The sequence below is a fragment of the Pelobates fuscus genome, chromosome 5, assembly GCF_036172605.1.
Source record: "Pelobates fuscus isolate aPelFus1 chromosome 5, aPelFus1.pri, whole genome shotgun sequence".
NCBI classification, from domain to species: Eukaryota; Metazoa; Chordata; class Amphibia; order Anura; family Pelobatidae; genus Pelobates; species Pelobates fuscus.
The window spans coordinates 316,333,249-316,354,113 of record NC_086321.1 but is presented as its reverse complement, the minus strand read 5'-3'; the positions used below and the strand labels follow the sequence as shown (position 1 = coordinate 316,354,113).

Sequence of the window (20,865 nt, the reverse complement as noted above, 5' to 3'; positions counted from 1 at the left end):
ATTGGTCTAATTGAAAATAGGTATGAAAATAATAAAGTGTCATAAAATATTCTACACAAATATAATATACTCAAAAAAGAATGGTTTGCTCCAGTAAGATGAAAAGAGAATTTGCACATCTTTAGAACTGCAGATTGCTTTGCCCTTTTATAGAGACATCTACACATTCTATACACCATGTGTTTATATTTTCAAAGTTAAATCTACAGAACATTAAGCCCTTGTCCTGCAAATATGGGGCAATGTTTACGACGAAGAAGGAATGAGGAGATGCAAGAAATACTAAAAAGAGGATGCAATTTCCATGTTTCCATTTAAATATTAGGTAAATAGCTGCACTATGAAGGGAGGAGTCACAGTTATTGGCAATTCAGCTTTAAATCCAATAAGGCACTGAGATATTCAATAACTCCATAATTACGCATTATGGAGGAATAACACTGTATAGCCCTGAGAGCACGCAAGGTACATGTATAATTCTAAATTAACCTTGATATACAGGACAGTATAACATAAAGGACCCCGCCCCTCACAAGCTCTCTAAATAAAAATAAGAATTGTACATACACATTCCAATATGCATAATAAAAGTTTCTGATTGTTTTTTTTTTTTTTTTAGTCTGTAAAAATAAAAAAAATAAAAATAAAATAATGTTCATTCCTCCTCAGTGTTCTTTATGGACTAGAGGAAATTGATTGACTTAAGAGATGATTTCAAAGTTTCAAAGAACACAAATGGTCCACGTAAAACACATGTTGAGTAATGCAGCACCACCAACAGTAGCTCAGAAGTCCTGCTCCTGATGGTAATGGTATCCCTGCTGGTCTTCCTGATCATCTGGGCCTTCCAGATCACCAGGATTGCCCTTAGGGCAGTACTTGGGATCATAAATTTGCCGACCAAGGCCAAAGATCTGCCCACTCTGGTTGGCTCCCTGGTTGTAGCCCATCTGCAGCGACATAGAGGAGTTGTCACATTTTTCTGTCCCTGTTTTTGTGTCATAAATGTGACGTCGGGTTCCTGGTGCAGTCATTCCCACCTAAAGCATACCACAATATGTTACATACAGACACAAACAAATCTGAACGAAGATTTCACATTAATGTTCGAGTTCTCATCTTACAACCACATACATGATTGATAAAATATAACAAATATCCTTAGCAATTTCAGGACATTAATACTACAAATATGTTGTGACATTGTACATATCATAGACAACACATTTATTCCTCTGGACTGTAAGCTCGCTTGAGCAGGGTTCTCTTCATCATAGTGTTCCTGTAAGTTTTTGTAATTGTCTCATTTATTGTTAAATCTCCCCCTCCTATAATATTGTAAAGCACTACCGAATTTGTTGGCGCTATATAAATGCCAATAATAATAATTCCAAGTAAGCATGGTTTCTGCTTCCCAACAAAATACACAAGTTAATACAAAATAATCTAAAATATGAATGAGGAATTTTAATGAATTTAGTGCTTTCAGGATTTCTATAACCTCCCATTCCACCAGCCAACGAATAGCCTTTGTCGCTTACCTGGCTTGCACCTTTGTTGGTGCCCATCTGTAGACTAATTGTGGAATGGTCCATAGGTGGCAAAATGTTGTGTTTTGGGTCATAAAGATGCCTTCTTGTGCCATAAGCTGTCATGCCAGACTGACTGGCACATTTATTTGTGCCCATCTGCAAAAAAAAATGTATTTGAATTTAATCATAAAGTAACAAACCAATAGCTTTTAACCAAGCCACGTCTCTCCCTTATCCTTCTGAAACACTTCCTCCCACCTTTGTCAGCTGCAGTTCATGTAGTTCCCCTCCAGAATTTATATTCACCTTAGCCCCACCACCAGCTCACCTGCAGCCCAATAACACATTGCCCTGCTTTCTTTGTGTTCTCATCAAAGTTTCTCTCTTGCTTCTCTGCATATTTCACTCCAATATCAACATCACTCTGCAGACCACGTGTCTTTGCCTAAAACAGCAGCACAAAATATTTAAGTGACACTCATGAAATTATTGTATCAACCCATTTAACTTTAAGCACATCCTAAACTGCAGTAAAGAAAGTTGCAATTGTGTTTTTAACCCATTTTGATCATTTTTCACTCTTTCACTCTACATATCTTATCTGCCCACATTGCTGTAGACATGAGAAAATCTGATATTAATCAAATATTTCTGTAGAGATATAGTGTGCATAAATAACCTATTATATTAGTTTCTGTCTGCCAAACTGAGTATTAATTATATCCATAACTCATTGCATTTAGCATTGTGAAATATTTTAGCACTATATAAATAAATTATTAAATTAGTACATTCTTAAACAATTTGCTGACGTTTGTTTAACCCCTTAAGGACACATGACATGTCTGACATGTCATGATTCCCTTTTATTTCAGAAGTTTGGTCCTTAAGGGGTTAAAAGCTGGTAAACCAATAATCAAGTTGTTGGGTTCCCCGCCGCCCCCACCCTAAGAGCAGAAGCAGACATGTGAGAATATAAACCAAGCTAAATAAACATAGATCTTCATTATTCTATGCCTTTCAATATTTAAAAGGTCATTATGTGTATTTTTGTAGAATAGAAAAAACAATACCATCAGCTGTCAACTGGGTGTCAACCTTACTTTCTCATAAAATGTAATTTAACAGATTGCTCATAAGGTAAACCATGAGGATTATTTGTTTAAAGGTACACTATAGCCACCAAAACGACTTTAATTTAATGAAGCAGTTTTGGTGTACAGAGTATATGGTGTAGTCTCACTGCTCAATTCTCTGCCATTTAGGAGTGAAATCCCTTTTGTTTCTGTTTAAGCAGCCCTAGTCACACCTTCCCTGGCTTTGACTTGTCAGTCTGCATGAAAAAAGTGGTGTCATTTTCAATCAGATGTTAACTTTAGTTGTTATCTCCTACTCTTTAAATTGAACTTTAATCACATACAGGAGGCTCCTGTAAGAGCTATCAAGCAATTAACAGAGCAGGAGATAAGAAAATCTATATGAAAATGAATGTGCAATAAAGGAAGTGTTAACATTAGATGACTCTTTACAGGAAGTATTTAGGTAGGCTGTGCAAGTCACATGCAGGGAGGTATCACTAGAGCTATATAAACAAAATGATATAACTCCTAAGTAACAGAGTATTGAACAGCAAGACTGCAGGGGCAAGATTTATATCTAAAAATAGCTTTATTATGCTAAAGTTGTTTTGGTGGCTATAGTGTACCTTTAAACAGAAATTGTGGAGAACTGCAAATTGTATGCCAAACTATATAAGTGATTGGAAGATATTTTCAAGTTCAACAAATTCTACTAAAATGTACAATCCCTTTGCAAATCATTTGTACATAATTCACAGCTAGTAAAAGAAAAAACAAAGACAGATTAGCATAAATTCACAAGTAATAAAACATTCTAACTCCAAATTACATAGTTGTCCACATATGTAGATCATACAAGTAGCATGTTTACTAACTTTCCAGAAGGAAAGATACCCCACACCACAAATGCATACTTACCATTCCAGCTAGTGCCAGTAAAGAGACCTGGACTTGGGTCATGTTTCCATTCTCAAATAGGTCGTTGGCTTCAAACAGGTCCACAGATTTTATCCCATATCTTGACATGGCTTTAATAAAGTTGGAGAGGTTCTCAAGCTGGATAAGAAATCATATTAATGTTTTGTAAATTAGATTTTTTTTGGTAAAATTTAGAAATAGTTTACATGTTGTAGAGATTGCATAGTTTCCTGGATGAAAACTATACTGAAAATCCATGATATCCTCAAATGATAAAAATAATAGAATATACACATGCCACATCAAGTGTAATCACATTCTTCTAATAAATATTGTGATCCTTTACCTTGTAAAACTAAAAATAAGTCTTATATTGCATAAGGATGTTCTTTACTCATTAACCATTTAAAGAGAATGTCAAGATTACTGCAATGTCAGGACTACTGTATCCTCCATTACTGTACGTACCCCACCACAAAAAAATCGAAATCACAAAATCAGAGAATACAGTAACGGGCTAATACAAGAATATGGAAAAAAAATCATAACAAAGCCAAGATCAGGATTTGGGAGATGCAGAGAAATTAGAAAACTAGCCAAAGTCAAAGTAATAGAGATACTCAGAGTCAATGAAACAAGCTAAGGTCAATACCAGAAGTCAGAAATACAGAGAAAATGTCTTAATCATGAACCACAAAGGAAACCATGATTTTACACTACTTGTAGAACAGCCATCACCTCTACAATTGTTCATTTTAAAAGCAGGCCTGCCAACATTGACATTCAACAGTATGTTAAGGAGTGTGTACCAAAATGTTGACTATATCAATTACTGATATACGATCAATTGTTTTATTGGTACCGTGTTAACCAGTTAACTAAATGAGAATAGAAAAAAAAAAAAGTTGTATAAACGACTCCTTTCTCTGTTAATGAAAGATGGATAGTTTGCAAGCTTTCTGGATGTTAAGGTCTCTTTAGGCAGGTTTGTTTGGTGAAGCTCTGACATATTGATGAACAACTTACAGGATAAAGAAATAAATACATATACACAAATTGCAGACACTTTCTTTCATTATTTTCCACCACAAACTATTTCATCTTAATGTAATTTGTGTATTAACCCCTTAAGGACACATGACATGTATGACATGCCATGATTCCCTTTTATTCCAGAAGTTTGGTCCTTAAGGGGTTAATTTGTATTTTTTTTCTTCCAAACGATGTATAATTAAATATATGAGCTTCACCCAACAAACATGCCTAATGAAGGGACCTTAGTGTGCTGAAAGCTTGCACAATATATTTATTACGTTAGCCAATAAAAGTATCACTTAAACAATGTTTTATGGTATTTTATTCTCAACTCCTGATGTGAAAGCGTACAACCTATTGATTACATCCAGCTACCTAAGCCAAAAATGAAATCAGATAATATGCACCAACTAATTTGAATTTTACAAAACAGATTCTTTCTACCAAGCCTTACATTTTTGATGATTGTTTTACTTACCTTGTGCCAGTTCTGTTTGGAGATATTCACTTTTGGAATGGCGTTTGGGCTGAGCTTGTTCATGAGTCTGCAAGAATGAGATTAGGTAATTACCAATTAACTAATTACTAGTGCTCAATGTGCTTAACAATTCTCTTCCAAACATTGTTCATGTAAAATTACACACTATTAGTAGGGGGCTCAAACTGTCATTATAGAAGGTGGGTGTGAACACTAACAATATAAGTCACTTCGTGACAAATTATCCAATGTTCACTTGCCATTTATACACCCTTGTACTCACTCGCACAAGATAACACCATCTTGCAGCCCTTTCTGGAAGTCTTGTCCAATGGACATCCCTGTGACCTCCTCTATCCAGACCTGGAGTTCGTTCTCCTTTTGGGGATCATATTTCATTGCCAGCTGAAAAAGACATCAGATAAATAGGTTGTTACATACACCGCACCAACTTCAGTTCTCTTGTCATTAGTGTGGATTATCTACAAAACATTGTGTCATGTACGGTAATGTATCATTCTCAGGAGGGTGTGTAATTCAATGTCACTTCACTCAACACATGGTAAACCCACCCAGTAATTATACCAGTTATTACAACACATTTTTAATCCTTTTACTGCCCAGGGGTAGCACATTACTAAAAAAATATATATACATATTTGGAGAAACAACTACATGACTATCAGGTCAGGGTAGGAAGACTTACTATACAACTTGATGATTTCATCAAATCCAATGCATTCCTACAGTAAACCATTAAGAAGCTTTCGCGCATTCGCAGCAAAACGCCACGCTGTGTCAATCAGCATCTCCTCAGAGATGCATTGAATCAATGCGCCTCCATGAACATTGTGCAGCACTGACCAAGGAAGCACCTATAGTGGCCTTTTAGGCATTTTAACAACAAACATGAATGTAGTGACTGCCACTAGTGGTGTTTTTAGGCAGTGATCTAAAAGCAGTGTTTACCTTAGAGAGGTACTATAGTCACCAGAACAACTACAGCTTAGTCTAGTTATCCTGGCGTCTATGCCATGTTCCTGCAGGCTTTTTAATGTAAACACTGCCTTTTCAGAGAGGTGCTTCCTTTGTCAGTGATAGGGAGGAGAGTTAATGCCCATTTAATCACTGCTAAAGTAAGGTACAGAAAATATCTTATTTTCTAAAACCTTTAATACATTTTATAAATAAAATACTTATATAAGAAAGCTTGAAGAAATCTTGTAGTGTGATTGTTTCTCATTCTGTACAGCTATAGCTTCCTTCTGTACTCCTTCCTGTCATTTAACCACACATGGTAAACCCTATTGTTTCTGATCTATGCTATAGCTTTAGGTATGCAGCTTTGGTTTCACTTGGTTCCACAGACATTTATGGCAAAAATTCTGCAGAACAAAAATGAATCATTACAGAGGCGGCCTCTATTCTGTCAGATAACTCATGAGTAATTTCGGGTTTATTCATTAAACAGGGAATTGTAGATAACTGACAAGGGAATTTCTTTTTGGGGGGAGGGGGGGGGCAAAATGGCCTTGCTGGAAAAATAGTTTGCAAATTTTCTCACTTCTGAGATTTTCGCCTAAAATTTGCGATATACCTGAAATTCTCCATAATTCTCACTTCAGTAAATAAACCAAAGGGTACTCATAAGCTTTGCCATAAGACAATTTAGTCCCTACTTTGTTTTATATCTTTTGACTGTTTGGAGTATCATTGAAATTCCAGCATAGTCAATGTGAGCAATTCATAAAAATGTTATCTTTATGAAATGCTCCTAAATTATTCTTTGTGTGACAGAGCCACTTTAAGACGCAGTGCTTTTGGTGCTAAGAGTGTCCATTTAGTATACAGATGTATTCATATGCATATAGTGGGCGTGGATTTTATGAATGCAATGCTTGATAACATTGGGTAAGAGGTGGTCAAGCACATTTGTGAATCTCCACTCACCTGAAAAAAAAAGTAGTGTATGACCTCCAGCCCTGGCTTCCCCTATTTTTCCGTCACAGTCTAGAGAGGCTCAGTCCCTCACTATAGGTTAGCATCTTAGAGCCAGAACAGGAGATTTCCCACCCCCCTTAAAAACAGGAGAAGAACTAAAGCTGTGTTTTCCTTCCTGTCTTAACATGTAATACAATCACCATTTTCAAGATCAGCAATCACTGCCATGATACTCTTTTCAAAGTCTTCTGGAAACAAAAGCCAGACCATAAATGGGAAAGAGGCTTTTTGTGTATGTGTAAAGATGCCATACTTCACAGGAAATGTTTATTTTTGTAAGTGTGTAAGGAAGGCATAATTAACCGTTTCAGTGCCAGATGTGATTAAAAGGATCATATTATCCAGTCTAAAAGCAAAACTAAAACATGACTTTTAGAACTTTCATATAGCATATTTTGCTTGATGGCACATGCTTGCTATCTCGGATAGCATTAAAGAAACATCACAACCACTACAGCAGTGGTTTTGGTGCTAGGGGGCCCTGGCTCCCTCCCAGAGTAATTTGGCAACCTGTTTTGTCCCCCGGCGAATGTGCAGAATCCAATTTCTCTTGCAGTAGAAGCCAGATGTCTCCTCCAAACTAAGAGCAGTTCAATTATATATATATATAACTAAAATTAATTACCATATGCAAAACGCCTACAATTGCATTTGGGAATGTTGTGCTGCTACTCAAACAAATTATAGGGGGGGGCGGAGCCAGCAGCACAACGAAGCGGTCGCATCTCACCGAGCTCCGACTCCAATTCACCCAAACAGGCCCATAAACAGCAAATTCTACCCACAAACCTCCCCAACATCCCACCCACGGGAGTGCAGCAGAACATGGGCAGAAAATCCAAGAAATCCAGGGCGGATAACAGCCCTCCCGGACGGAACATTGCCGACATGCTGCGGAACACGCAACAGGCCGCATGGTCCAAGATGGCGCTGGAGGAAGATTTAGCCTCGTACTCCTCAGAGGACTTCACATCAGACCTGATGGAGGGAGCGTCCTTCAGACCGTCGACTAAACAAAACACGGTGACCAGCTCACCCGGAGACCCGGTCACTGCAAGCCAGCTTAGAGAAATGCTAGCCGACCTACGCAAGGACCTATCCGCAGATATGGCCTATTACAAAGCAGCCATAGAAGGGGCCCAGTTGAAGATTACCCAACTAGAGGCCTGTGCGAACACCCAGGACACCAGGTTAACGGTAGTAGAGCAACAAGTGGCTGACTTAGCACGGCAGCAGCAGACCACAGCAGATCGCCTTGATGCACTGGAGGATCAAAGGCGACGACATAACCTGAAAATCAGGGGAATACCTGACTCGGTGAGCCTTACTGAAACGCCCCACTATATTAGACGCCTACTAGGCGCCCTGCTCCCTCCAAAACAGGCGAAATCCCTGAGGCTGGACGGGATGTTTAGGCTACCGAAGCCGACCCGGGACCCACTGACCGCATCCGCAGACCTTATTATACGTTTCCAGAGCGTGTCGGACAAAGCGGCTCTCCAGGCCACGCTGAGAGACAAAACACCCCTATCGTTTGAAGGTAGCCAACTAACCTTCTTTCAGGACATCACCAGGAGCACGCTTGTCTGGCGAAAATCTCTACAGCCATTACTGCAACTCCTCCGTACAAGAAACCTGCCCTACCGCTGGGGAACCCCGCGAGCAGTACTACTCACCCTCAACGAGACCTCACATAGAGCGCAGAGCTTCCAGGAATTGGAAGCACTTCTACAGTCCGCGGGTATACTCCAGGCTGCACCCACGAGAGGATCAGGACTGTCCACGATCAACCCAGCCACCGTACGTGAATTCACCCCGAGAACACCTCTGGGACCGACACAGTCCGACCCGCCGACTTGAGACGCCTGAGACCATAGACCTTCAAGTGACATTTCCCACTCTTCACCAGCGACACTCAAGTTTTTTACGGTTATCCACAGTTCCGAACCCCCACGACCGGGACTAGCACACAACACAGGTACCGGCTGTGGACGGCAAGACAACCTACTGCAGCTTTGTTATCCAGGCTGCAAATACCTTGCCACCGGAGTACACAGTTCCGAACTTACCATACTAACATCGCCGCTCCATATCATCGTGCCTGAGGCGGTTTAAAGTTTTGCTCCAGCCTCTTTTACTACCCCTTGGACAGGATATCTAATCCTTGCTTTGCTCATGGACCACAGCAGAAGTACCAGGACTTACCGGACACGAAGCTGTCCCTTCCCCTGAAACGACTCGTAAATATGATATGTGACTATATTACACTATGCCGCGTATGACACTACTTGTAACATAGGTTTATGTTGGGTTTGTTATATATTATAGATCAGCACTCACACTCACAGCTACAAATCAGATTGTGCCAGAAGTACACTAATAGCCATCGACGCTATATATATCTTCCCACACCCTACTCGCAGTGCGAGCTGGGTATATCTTAAATAACATGCAGGGCAGTATAGTCACCACCTGATAGAGGAGACTCGAGCATTCCAACATGGGCATACTAAATTGTAAGAATACTGCGGGCCACTGCAGCCTCCTAAACAGGCTACCGCTCCCCAGCAACAATCCACAAGCATACACATTTTGCCTACATAGTCAGCACCCTAGCCTAACTGCAGCAGACTGTGGACATCCGTGTTCACCTACTTACAGTAACATTGTTACACGTAAACCTTATCTCTGTTCTCTTGTTTAAATGTTCTCACTGTTTATCCTATCAGAGGACTATTTGAATTATACAAAATGTGCATGGTCGCAGGCCGCTGATTACTTAGCAGATTACTTAGCTTATCCTCAGACAAGCTACTGTTGCATGTGTCATTACTAAGTATGTGCGCCTATAATGCCTTCACAGCTTACACCCTAGCCTAACCGACCCGAAAGGTGGATAACCAAGATAATTCACCTACACTAGCACTGCTAAATGTCAAATGTATAATTGTTATTTTATTCTAACTCATTGCATTAATATTTTATTTTATATAAATGCCCTCTATGTTTAGCCTATCAGATAACTAATAGAACTGTATTTCATTTTGTATGCTTTTATGCCACTGCTCACTGTAAGTATATCCCCTGGCATGCTGACGCTGCCAAGTCACTACTATATTAATACATCTTTGATGCCTACGCAGTGCACATCCTAGCCTGGCAGCTCCAGCTTGTGGACATCCATGCTAACCTACCTATCCTGACACAGTTAAACGTTAATTTTATCTTTAACATTTGGTTTAAATGTTTCTACTGTCTAGCCTACCAGATGAATATTTAGAATTATATAAAAAATGTGCAAGAATCCATACCACTGATTACTGTTAGTTTATTCCCAAACCAGCTATTGTGGAGTATGTCAATACTTTGTATAAAATGCACAACAAAAATAAAGAATAAAAAAAAAAAAAAAAAAAATATAGGGGGCTTTACTAATACTATATGCCTTTTCCAACCAGTGGGGACTCAATAAAATGCCACGGGGATCCAATTTAAAGGGTTATTACGACCATTTATATCTATAGGGCATTATTCTTTAGGTCCAACCCGCATTCCAATCGCTAAAAAAGGTATTAAACTAAGGCTTTACGTACCCTGAATCCAATGCAGGGCAATGCTCCTGGAGCTGACACCACTGTAGCCACACAGTGGTCAAATCCAAGGCTTATCATACAGAAGGCTTTGATTGGAACATTTAACCAGCTCTGAACTGACGATAGTAAGTGGGGAGAGAAAGGAGGTGGGAAGTACAAGAAAAATAAAATAGTGGAGTGTATAGTGAGTAGGGAGTGAGGGGAGACACAACTTTCCATTACACCTGCCACAAGTGCACTCATGACAGACATAAAATATGCATAGAATTGACATTTGGCATAGCTCCAGCCTGCTAATGTCACATGTGCTGGGTGTGTAACTAGACCCCGGCACACAATCCAAATATCTCTGGATGTGCAGCATTTCAAGCAGAAATGTTGCATGTACAAACTCCTATCACCATGACCATTTCTAAAAGTAGAAGTGATCGTGGTGGTTGGAGTAACTGTTCCATGGGTTGGTCCCTTTTCTCTCGAATCATAATGCAGTACAACTTCTAGAAATTGACATTTTTCCCCAGAGCATGATAAAAAATATGCTTCAATGTCAGCGAAAGAAATGCCTGGAGGATTATTTTCATGTTAGTGGCTTGTGACTTTAACAATAAAAAAATACCATACACAATATTAATATTTAGTTATGCTTTAACAACTGCAGAATGTATATTTTCCCAGCTTCTTCTGACAAATGACATCAACACTCCTCCATCATTTTCTAAGGGTGATCAATCCTTTACTATATTTGCAGAGTTCCCACACTTCTTACTCTGAAGGGAGGGGCAGGAGCACTCATGGCACTTGACAATTTAAAATGAATGGCTTTTAAAGGAACACTCCAAGCGCCCTAACCACTACAGCTCATTCTAGTGATTATGGTGCCAGGAGTGCCCTTGTACTGTTCCACATTAAGCAGTCCTACAGGTTATTCACTAATGCCGAAATTCAATAGCCAAATTTGAAGCATAGCTAACTTACAGGGGCTGCGGCTGTAAGCACCTCGTAAGACACAGGTAAATGTGCTAAAATCCACTATATGTTTGACTACTTCCCAAGTGACAGCAGCAAGGCACTCCTGGCACCATAACCAATGCAGTGGGCTGGAATGCTTATGATGCTTTGAGTTTCCCATTAAATTTAGAGTGCGCTATACAGTCCTGTCCTCTTTGCACAAAGCCAATATCATCATCACAGAATGAACTATTCAAAGTTAGTCCCAGTTCTAAGAAAACCACCTACCACTACGTTCAGTTTTATTCACAACAGGAAGTGAGATGGGGGCTGTATCCTTTAGAATATGATCAAAGAAGGGGGTTTGAAGGATTATTTCGACCACTATGATCACTTCTGCTTTTAGTAGTGGTCATGGTGGTAGGAGTCTGCATGTCTTTACAGCTTGACATGCTGCATATATTGAGATATTTGCACTTGTGTGCTGGGGGGCTAGTTACACCCCCAGCACATGTGACTTTGGTAGCCTTAAACTCTGTTCAGGACTGACAAATTTCATTCTGTGCAAAAAAATATGCCCGTCGTCAGCGCGCACTGTACGTTGGAAATGGACATAAGGTAATTAGCTTCTCCTTTGCAGGCAGCAAACTTGCTTTCTCCTCCCTCTGTGCGTTCCCCCTGCCTCACTCCAATGCTGAAATCTATTTAAAAATCAATTCTCCTCCACCAATCCACCCCCTCGGTGGCTCTGAGCGTCTGTATGCGCTGAAGCAGTCTAATCAAACGCCTTTCTATGAGAAGATAAGCAAAGAGTAAGAATTTAAAGTTACAATTTGCAGAGGGTGCCAGACTGGTCTAGTTTGTACTGACATGTCTGCTTGGCAAAAGTGAAGAGAACTGAAGGGTCGTTGTCAGGAGGGTGTTATACGATGAGGACACCTTTGAATAATAATTTAGGCATTTTAACAACAAATATGAATATGGGGTTGGACTGGATTAATTGAGTTAATTCATTGACAGGTGGGAAGCGTGTCCGTTTTGTGCCAAACTCACTCACATGATTTGTAATGAGTCTACAGGTTGTGTCTTATATTGACCCATTGTATAAACAATAACATAGAACTGCTCAGTATAAAAGCTGTATATTTTGCCTCAATGCATTTAGGGGTGTCATTGGGGGTCATTGGGGGTATGGTCAGGGACAGGCTGTTCTAAGAAAATTTAGGTGACTTGGAAATATTAATTTAACTAAAATGTAATTTAGAAAAGAACGATGTATCTTATATAGAGAGAACAATTTCTAAACACATTTATAGTATTTCATAAACACATTACTGTGAGTTTTATTGTTGTGAAGTTCTGTGATACACTCAGGCAACAATATGGAGCTCCTAGAAAAATGGGACATTGGGAAAGAAAAGAGGGGCAGAGAGATTTGATTCCAAAATAGGGACTGTCCCTTCTAAATAGGGACACGTGGGAGTTATGTAATAAAAGGAAGTTGGCAGCAGGTTTTGTGATAATCCAGTACCCTCCCTGTGTAAGTAATAAAACTCTGTGCAAGTGGTTTGACAACTTGCCTCAGTCTACTGGGCCGGCAGCCCCAGGTAAGTTGTTAAGCCTTCCTCAAAACATCTGACTACTTATCCTATGAACGTGCTGTTTAAGTTATGGTGTTTAGACTGTTCCTTTAACAGATGACAGTCAAGAGCAGAGCAGTAACTCCTTTATAGACTGCACTGATGCCCAAATCATAAATATAAAAGTTCAAATGTAATTCTCTGTAAAATTATTCAGACTAACACAGCACAGGCAGCCATATGTTTTCATCATGGGTTTTTCTCTAATCCAGCCATTTTCACATTATGTAACTTCATATTAAATTAGAGCACTACCTTTTCATGTAGACAGACACATCTCTTAAGAGACACCGTAAACACTGTTACCATTTTATATCTTGAGTCCTCTGGTGCTGTCTCTCCGTTCAGTGTTTAACCATTTTCGAGTGGTTTAACATTAAATAAGGGTCCATGGTCAGCCCCAGCTGGTTCCCTACTTTGTGGTACTGTACATAGACATAGAATACCTAGACGCTGCATTGCGTGCTGAGCGGCGAGGAATGCGGGCGCCATCTTTGACCGGTCGCCGCTCTACTGAAGCTATTGAAGAACCCTTGGAAACAAAAGGTAAGTGAAGGACTTGGGGCACTTATAGTCCTTAATACCCCTACCTCTAGTCCTTAATACCCCTAGTCCTTAATACCCCTACCCCTACAGTGTTAATACCCCTACCCCAGCCTACCCAGCACACATAGTCCTTAATACCCCTACCCCTACACACACAATGTTAATACACATAGTGTGCTGGGGTAGGGGTATTAACACTATGTGTGCTGGGGTAGGGGTATTAACACTGTAGGGGTATTAACACTGTAGGGGTAGGGGTATTAAGGACTAGGGGTAGGGGTATTAAGGACTATAAGTGCCCAAAGTCCTTCACTTACCTTTTGTGAGATGGACTTTCCAAGGGTTCTTCAATAGCTTCAGTAGAGCGGTGACCGGTCCAAGATGGCGCCCGCATTCCTCGACGCTCAGCACGCAATGCCATAGACGTGCGGCGTCTATGTATTCTATGTCTATGGTACTGTATATCTAAGGTACAAATTGCATACATCTTTTCAGCCATAGTAGTTCATACCAACAATAGGCGCTGTGATAGGCTGACACTCTCAGCCATTCGCAGCGAACCCTTGATGCTAAGGCTAATGCTTCCTCATTATCCAAAACAACACTGAGAGGATGCCAATGTTTTGCAATAAAACATTAAAAACGTTATTGCTAAATAGATGGCCAGAGTCAGGGGACTTGACACTATAAACACTTCAATAAGATGAAGCAGTTACAGTGCCTACAGGGTACCTTTAAAACATTGTAAAACAAGTTAAAAAGAAAACAAGTAAATAATAGAGTTTATTCACCGAAGACAAGACTATAGAAAACTGCAAGCCAAATTGTACAATTCAGACAAACAAAAAAGCAGTTGTGCTATTGCACACCAAAAAGGAAATGCAAATTTACCTGTAAACCAATGGAAGAAGGGATCTAAGCAACTTGTTCAAGAGATCTAATAGGGTTGTATACAAGCTAATCAAAATCTAAGCATCTGAAATCAATACTGTCACATACTTTAGTGACTGTCTACAGTACAGGAATTAAGCAAACTTCCCCCAATATTTCCTGGTTTAAGTGTTTTGTCTTATACTGTATATACGCTGTACTCCCCGAACTCACTTGAAAAATCAATGTGAATGATGCTGACGTTCTATAAACAAAAAGATTATAATAACAGTAACAATCTAAAGCAACCACCATCTCAGTTTAAGAGACACGTGTGTGTTTTATTCACAAGCCAGAAATTGTGGATAATATATTACATTTAAGACAAATGACAAATTGGAAATATTCTCCAATTGATATGTTTTTGCAATTTTTTACCAGATACTAGTTTGGTGAATAAATACCTTATGGATAAGAATGTTGAAAAAAAAAAAGCAAAAAGCCCCCCCCCCCCCCCCACCCTCTTTTGGGGAATTGCCAGATGAAAAAAAATGCTGGAATCTTTGTGGATTCCAAAAATTCCATCTGCCTGTCCCAGACAAGAGTATTTGCACAGCACAGCAGATAGTGTTATAGTGGGAGGAATTAATAAATATTGACCATGATTTTTAATAAGGGTATCTCCCTCCCAATACAGGTATGCACTTGTAGCGTGTGGTGAGTACATAGCACTACTGTAGTGACCCTCATCAAGTCACCAGGAACAAATCTAGGCTTGCTCGGTAAATTATTGAGTGATTTAGCATATCATCAACTATCAGCCTGCTTCCACTCATATTCAGTGGAAAAGATGTACTTCAAAAAAACAAAAGAAATCTGCCCAAACCTACTTGGAATTCAGTATTAATGCTCACCATGTCACTAAGGTTTACTCATACCTAGCCTTTGGAGCACAAGATACAGAAATTATTACATCTGGTCCTAAAGCAGAGAAATGACAGGACAGTTCTATCATGCCAGACTCAGGAGACCCATATAGCTACATGCTATTTGTAAAAAGGAAGAAGTGTGTGCAGGTGAGCATAGGGAAGATAATGGTACCAGCATGCAGAAAATATCTGCAGGAGAAAAAACAACAAATTGCATTTGTTTTGATCGTATTGTAAAGTAGGTACTGAGGTCAGAAACGATAGAAAGACTGATGCCGCCATGCCCAACAGGTGATGGGGAAAGATAGTACCATCGGGACAATATAGAGCTGAATAGGCTTTAACCTAGGCATATCAAAGAAATAAAATATAAGGTAGATCTCCAGCTGATGCAGAACTACAACTCACATGATGCTTTGGTCAGTGTATCATAGGAGTTGTACTTCTATAATAACTTAGGAGTTACCCTTAGGAGACACCAACTGAATTAAACCTTAGGGGGGCTGTAGTGAAAAATCTGTATTATTATGTATATTACCATAGGGTTAATCCTGAGAATAATTCACCGCACTCTGAAAGTATTTACAAGTACCAAGTATTGTAATACTGATATCTCATGTCCAGTACATGTATGAGATATGTATGTACCAGTACATGTATGAGATATGAATGCACCAGTACATGTATGAGATATGTATATGTACCAGTACATGTATGAGATATGTATGCACCAGTACATGTATGAGATATGTATATGTCCCAGTACATGTATGAGATATGTATATGTACCAGTACATGTATGAGATATGTATATGTACCAGTACATGTATGAGATGTTTGCAGCAGTAGATGTATGAGATGTTTGCAGCAGTACATGTATGAGATATGTATATGTACCAGTACATGTATGAGATATGTATATGTACCAGTACATGTCTGAGATATGTATATGTACCAGTACATGTATGAGATATGTATATGTCCCAGTACATGTATGAGATATGTATATGTACCAGTACATGTATGAGATATGTATATGTACCAGTACATGTATGAGATATGTTTGCAGCAGTAGATGTATGAGATGTTTGCAGCAGTACATGTATGAGATATGTTTGCACCAGTACATGTATGAGATATGTTGCACCTAGCAATCTGCGCAGCCATAGTTCTCCCCCCCAGCATGCCACACCTTCCCTCCACATCCCCAAATCCTCACCCTGTTCTTGACTTCTGCAGACAGTCCATAGGACGGGCCCTTGTTAAACTGGGAGCTCATGATGCTCTTGCGGGAGGTAGCTTCTGACTTTGCTGAAGTTTGGATGACTTCACTGGTCTTTCTCTCTTTTCTCTGTCTGTCCCTCCCTCTCCCACAGTCAATCTGTCCGTCTCCGTCTGAGTCAGTTTCCTCTGATTGAGTCAGTGTCTGTCCCTCAGGCTCCCCACCCCACTGCGATTTCATTGGCTGGCTGATAAAATCCCCATATATGGGCATATTGCCCTGAATTCCTCAGAACGGGTATTTCCTGCCTTTCCCAAAATTCTTAAAAAGTATCTAACGGGAATCAGGTAGTTACTCCTACTCCTTGGATAGTCACAGGGTCCAGGTATCGGTACGGAACCGATATGGAGATAGGACTGGAAAGAGCCATCTATAGAACGTATCAAAAATAATATGCAAACTGCATGGAATAGATTTAGAACCATAGTCCTGTGTGCTGATACAAGCTCGTTGTACAGTGTGTGTGATATTCAAAGGAAGAAACAACTGCAAGCACTTTTACATGGGATGCATAGAACATTTCATTAGAGTGGGCACTCAAGGAAATTATTTTTTATTAAAAAAAAACAAGTATTTAATGAATATGAATTATTAAAGGATGTATTTTATTCATAAAAACTAACAATAATATTAGTAATCTAACCCCTTAAGGATACATGACGGAAATATTCCGTCATGATTCCCTTTTATTTCTGAAGTTGTGTCCTTAAGGGGTTGCGGCTACTGTCATTGTCTGGGGACTTTGCATGATTTGCAAAGCCTACTGATAACATTGCTGCTGGGTGGCCAGTGGTTGGGGAGGTCAGGCAAAGGTAAGTTTAACATATTTGAACCTATCCTTTGCAGGCGCCGCTATCTTCTTCCTTCGTTTTTCAGGAGCTGACATCACTCGTGCCTGCTCGACAGTACAGTATTAAGGTCTATGGAGGACACGGCCAATCTCCTGCACCGATCACTGGTGATGGCCGGGGAATTGACACTTATAGACTAGACGGCAATAGCTTTGCCCAGTGTCTAGAAGTGTCAGGTGTCGGAAAAATAGTTAGCTAAAGTAGTCCCTATTTTGTCTCCGTATATCTCTTGACTATACATATTTCAGTGATATTCCAACACAGTCAATATTTGTATTTCATAAAGATTTTATTATTATGAAATTCATTTTGCGGGGAGGGGAGAGGGGTGAAAGTGCCATTTTAATGTACTGATTTTGGTGCATTGATACTGTCTGTTTCCTTGAACTATGTACAATATTAGCATTTTGACATTTATGCCCCCCAACAATTTAGATGGATAAGAGGGCCACTTTAATTTGATGGGTGTGAATAGGGGTGTGGCCAGTGGCAGGGCAGTTCTGAGAAATTTTAGGTGACTTATTAATAACAAATGATGCAACTGAAATACAATTTAGAACACAAGCAATGTATCTGCTTTACACAGACTGATATTTAGAAACATTTATTATAGTTTAAAGACACATTACTATGAGTATTATTGCTGAAGAGCTTTGGTATACACTCAGACACACCACCAATATGGAGCTCCTAGAAAAGAGGCATATTCGGATAGAAAAGAGGGACAGAGGGATTTGGGCTGAAAACATGGGCGGTCCCTCCTAAATAGGGACGCTTAAAGGACCACTCTAGGCACCCAGACCACTTCAGCTTAATGAAGCGGTCTGGGTGCCAGGTCCTTCTAGGGTTAACTAATTTTTTTATAAACATAGCAGTTTCAGAGAAACTGCTATGTTTATCAATTAGTTAAGCCTTCCCCTATTTCCTCTAGTGGCTGTCTCACTGACAGCCGCTAGAGGCGCTTGCGTGATTCTCACTGTGAAAATCACAGTGAGAGCACGCAAGCGTCCATAGGAAAGCATTATGAATGCTTTCCTATGTGACCGGCTGAATGCGCGCGCAGCTCTTGCCGCGCGTGCGCATTCAGCCGACGGGGAGGAACGGAGGCGGAGAGGAGGAGGAGAGCTCTCCGCCCAGCGCTGGAAAAAGGTAAGTTTTTACCCCTTTCCCCTTTCCAGAGCCGGGCGGGAGTGGGTCCCTGAGGGTGGGGGCACCCTCAGGGCACTCTAGTGCCAGGAAAACGAGTATGTTTTCCTGGCACTAGAGTGGTCCTTTAATGAGGTATGGATATTGCAGCTAATGGTTCCGAGATACATTGGATTGGCTCAATTGTCTCAAATGTGCTATAAGTAGGCCCCCCCAACAGACCTGATTTTGGCGGGACAGTCACGATTTCAGGGTCCTGTCCCTCCATCCTGATTTAGTCCCCTTGTGTCCTGCATCTATGAAACTGTCCTCAAACTCCTCATTAGATGCACTGTGCTGTGCTTAGGCTCCTGCTGAGAACCTGCGGAACCCGCTGAGAGTGTTTTAGCTGCGCTTTCTCTTTCCTCCTCAAAGTGCATGCGCTTTTAATGATGACTGTGCATGCGTTTTTATTTTTACGCACTGTGCTGGCCGGGGTCAGTTTCCTGAGACACTGGGACAAGAGCCCAAAATCAGGATATTTCTGACAAAATTGGAACAGTTGGTATGTTATACCTTAAAAAAAAAAAAGGCAGCAAATAAATATATATATATATATATATATATATATATATATATATTATGCTGATATTTATGGATCTATACATCACAATCTGCGTAACAAAGTTTAGGGTTTCTTACAGGGCTCCATATGAAAGCACTTGGAGGTTCATAACTATTTCCTGGTTTCTAAAATGGCTTCAAATCGTACTGATCTACTGCAAATAAGATACATTCAAATGTTTACATTTATTGCTATAAAATTAAAGAGTGTTAAATCCATCCTGAAACCTATTTAATGTAACTAGGTAAGCACCTGGATTATATGTCTAATAAAATTTAAAGGGTTACTCCAGGCTAGAAGTGATTTCTTGAATTTCTTCTACTTTTGCATATTTGTCAAAGTCAATGGTTTCAGATATTCATACAGGGGTGTGACATTTATGGAATAAAAGATACAAATATAGTTTCAGGTGTCGCCAGGCAGTTCTTTTGGCTCCTTGCACCTTAAAGGGACACTATAGTCACCCAGACCACTTCAGCTCAATGATGTGGTCTGGGTGCCAGGTCCCTCAGGTTTTAACCCTTCACATGTAAACATAGCAGTTTGAGAGAAACTGTTATGTTTACATTGCAGGGTTAATCCAACCTCTAGTGGCTGTCTTCCTGACAGCCGCTAGAGGTGCTTCTGCAAAATTGGATGCGAAATATGCATCCAACGTGCAGAACGTCCATAGGAAAGCATTGAGAAATGGGTTTTAACCCCTTCAGCCCAGTGGGAGGGGGAGCCTGAGGGTGAGGGTCCCCCAAGGATGATATAGTGTCGGGAAAATGAGTTTGTTTTCCTGACACTATAGTGATCCTTTTAGGTCTGCACCCACTGGAGGGTATAAAAATCATATTTAGCTGCACTGAAAGAATATAATGCCTTTTAGTCAGTGGATAAACAAATCTATTTGTTTGGCATTTTACAAACTAATCAATTTGTTCATCCAGGGATTAACAGGCATTTGATTTGTTTAGCACAGCTGAACAGAATTTGTGTACAAGTCTAGTTACTGTCTAGTCTAGTTACTAGGTTGTGTCTAAAACCTTGGACTCCAGCAAATCACACCATAATCTCCAAATAGAGATAACTTCAAACAATTATGAATCTTCCTAGCAAATGGAGATAACTTGAAACAATTATGAATCTTCCTAGCAATATAGCCAATCTAACAAAATGTCTTCAAGCCAAAGCAATAACTCATCCAGGAAGTCAGAGAACCCCCTAGGACAACATCTAAGGAACTGCCACAATAAGCCGACAAGAGATTGGACAAATCAGTACATAATCTGAAGGATAATTGGATTATGCAAAAGGTCAAAGTTCAAAACACTCCACCACAGAATGATTCAAAAGAAGAAGAAAAAAAAGTAAGGCTTTGGAATGATCTAATCAAAATCCTGACCGTATCTGGCTATTTTAACATATAGA

At 39.9% G+C, this 20,865-nt stretch overlaps 1 protein-coding gene across 1 annotated transcript; it reads right to left on the bottom strand.

Moving 5' to 3' along the window:
• Positions 1-134: 134 nt before the first annotated feature.
• Positions 135-16,997, bottom strand: CNN2 (calponin 2). The gene is made up of 7 exons (XM_063455562.1): positions 16,789-16,997; positions 5,326-5,447; positions 5,043-5,109; positions 3,530-3,667; positions 1,861-1,977; positions 1,542-1,688; positions 135-1,040 (listed from the first exon to the last, which is right to left on the bottom strand). Exons 1-7 carry the CDS (start codon positions 16,846-16,848, stop codon positions 786-788), a joined length of 906 nt encoding a protein of 301 aa, XP_063311632.1. The 5' UTR covers positions 16,849-16,997; the 3' UTR covers positions 135-785.
• Between the last annotated feature and the right edge of the window lie 3,868 nt (positions 16,998-20,865).

Coding starts and splice junctions, on each gene's coding strand:
- CNN2 (XM_063455562.1), bottom strand. CDS start 16,848: ATGAGCTCCCAGTTTAACAAGGGCCCGTCCTATGGACTGTCTGCAGAA. Junction 3,668..5,042: donor CCAAACAGAACTGGCACAAG/GTAAGTAAAACA, acceptor TTTCTTATCCAG/CTTGAGAACCTCTCCAACTT. Junction 1,978..3,529: donor TACTGGCACTAGCTGGAATG/GTAAGTATGCAT, acceptor CTGCTGTTTTAG/GCAAAGACACGTGGTCTGCA.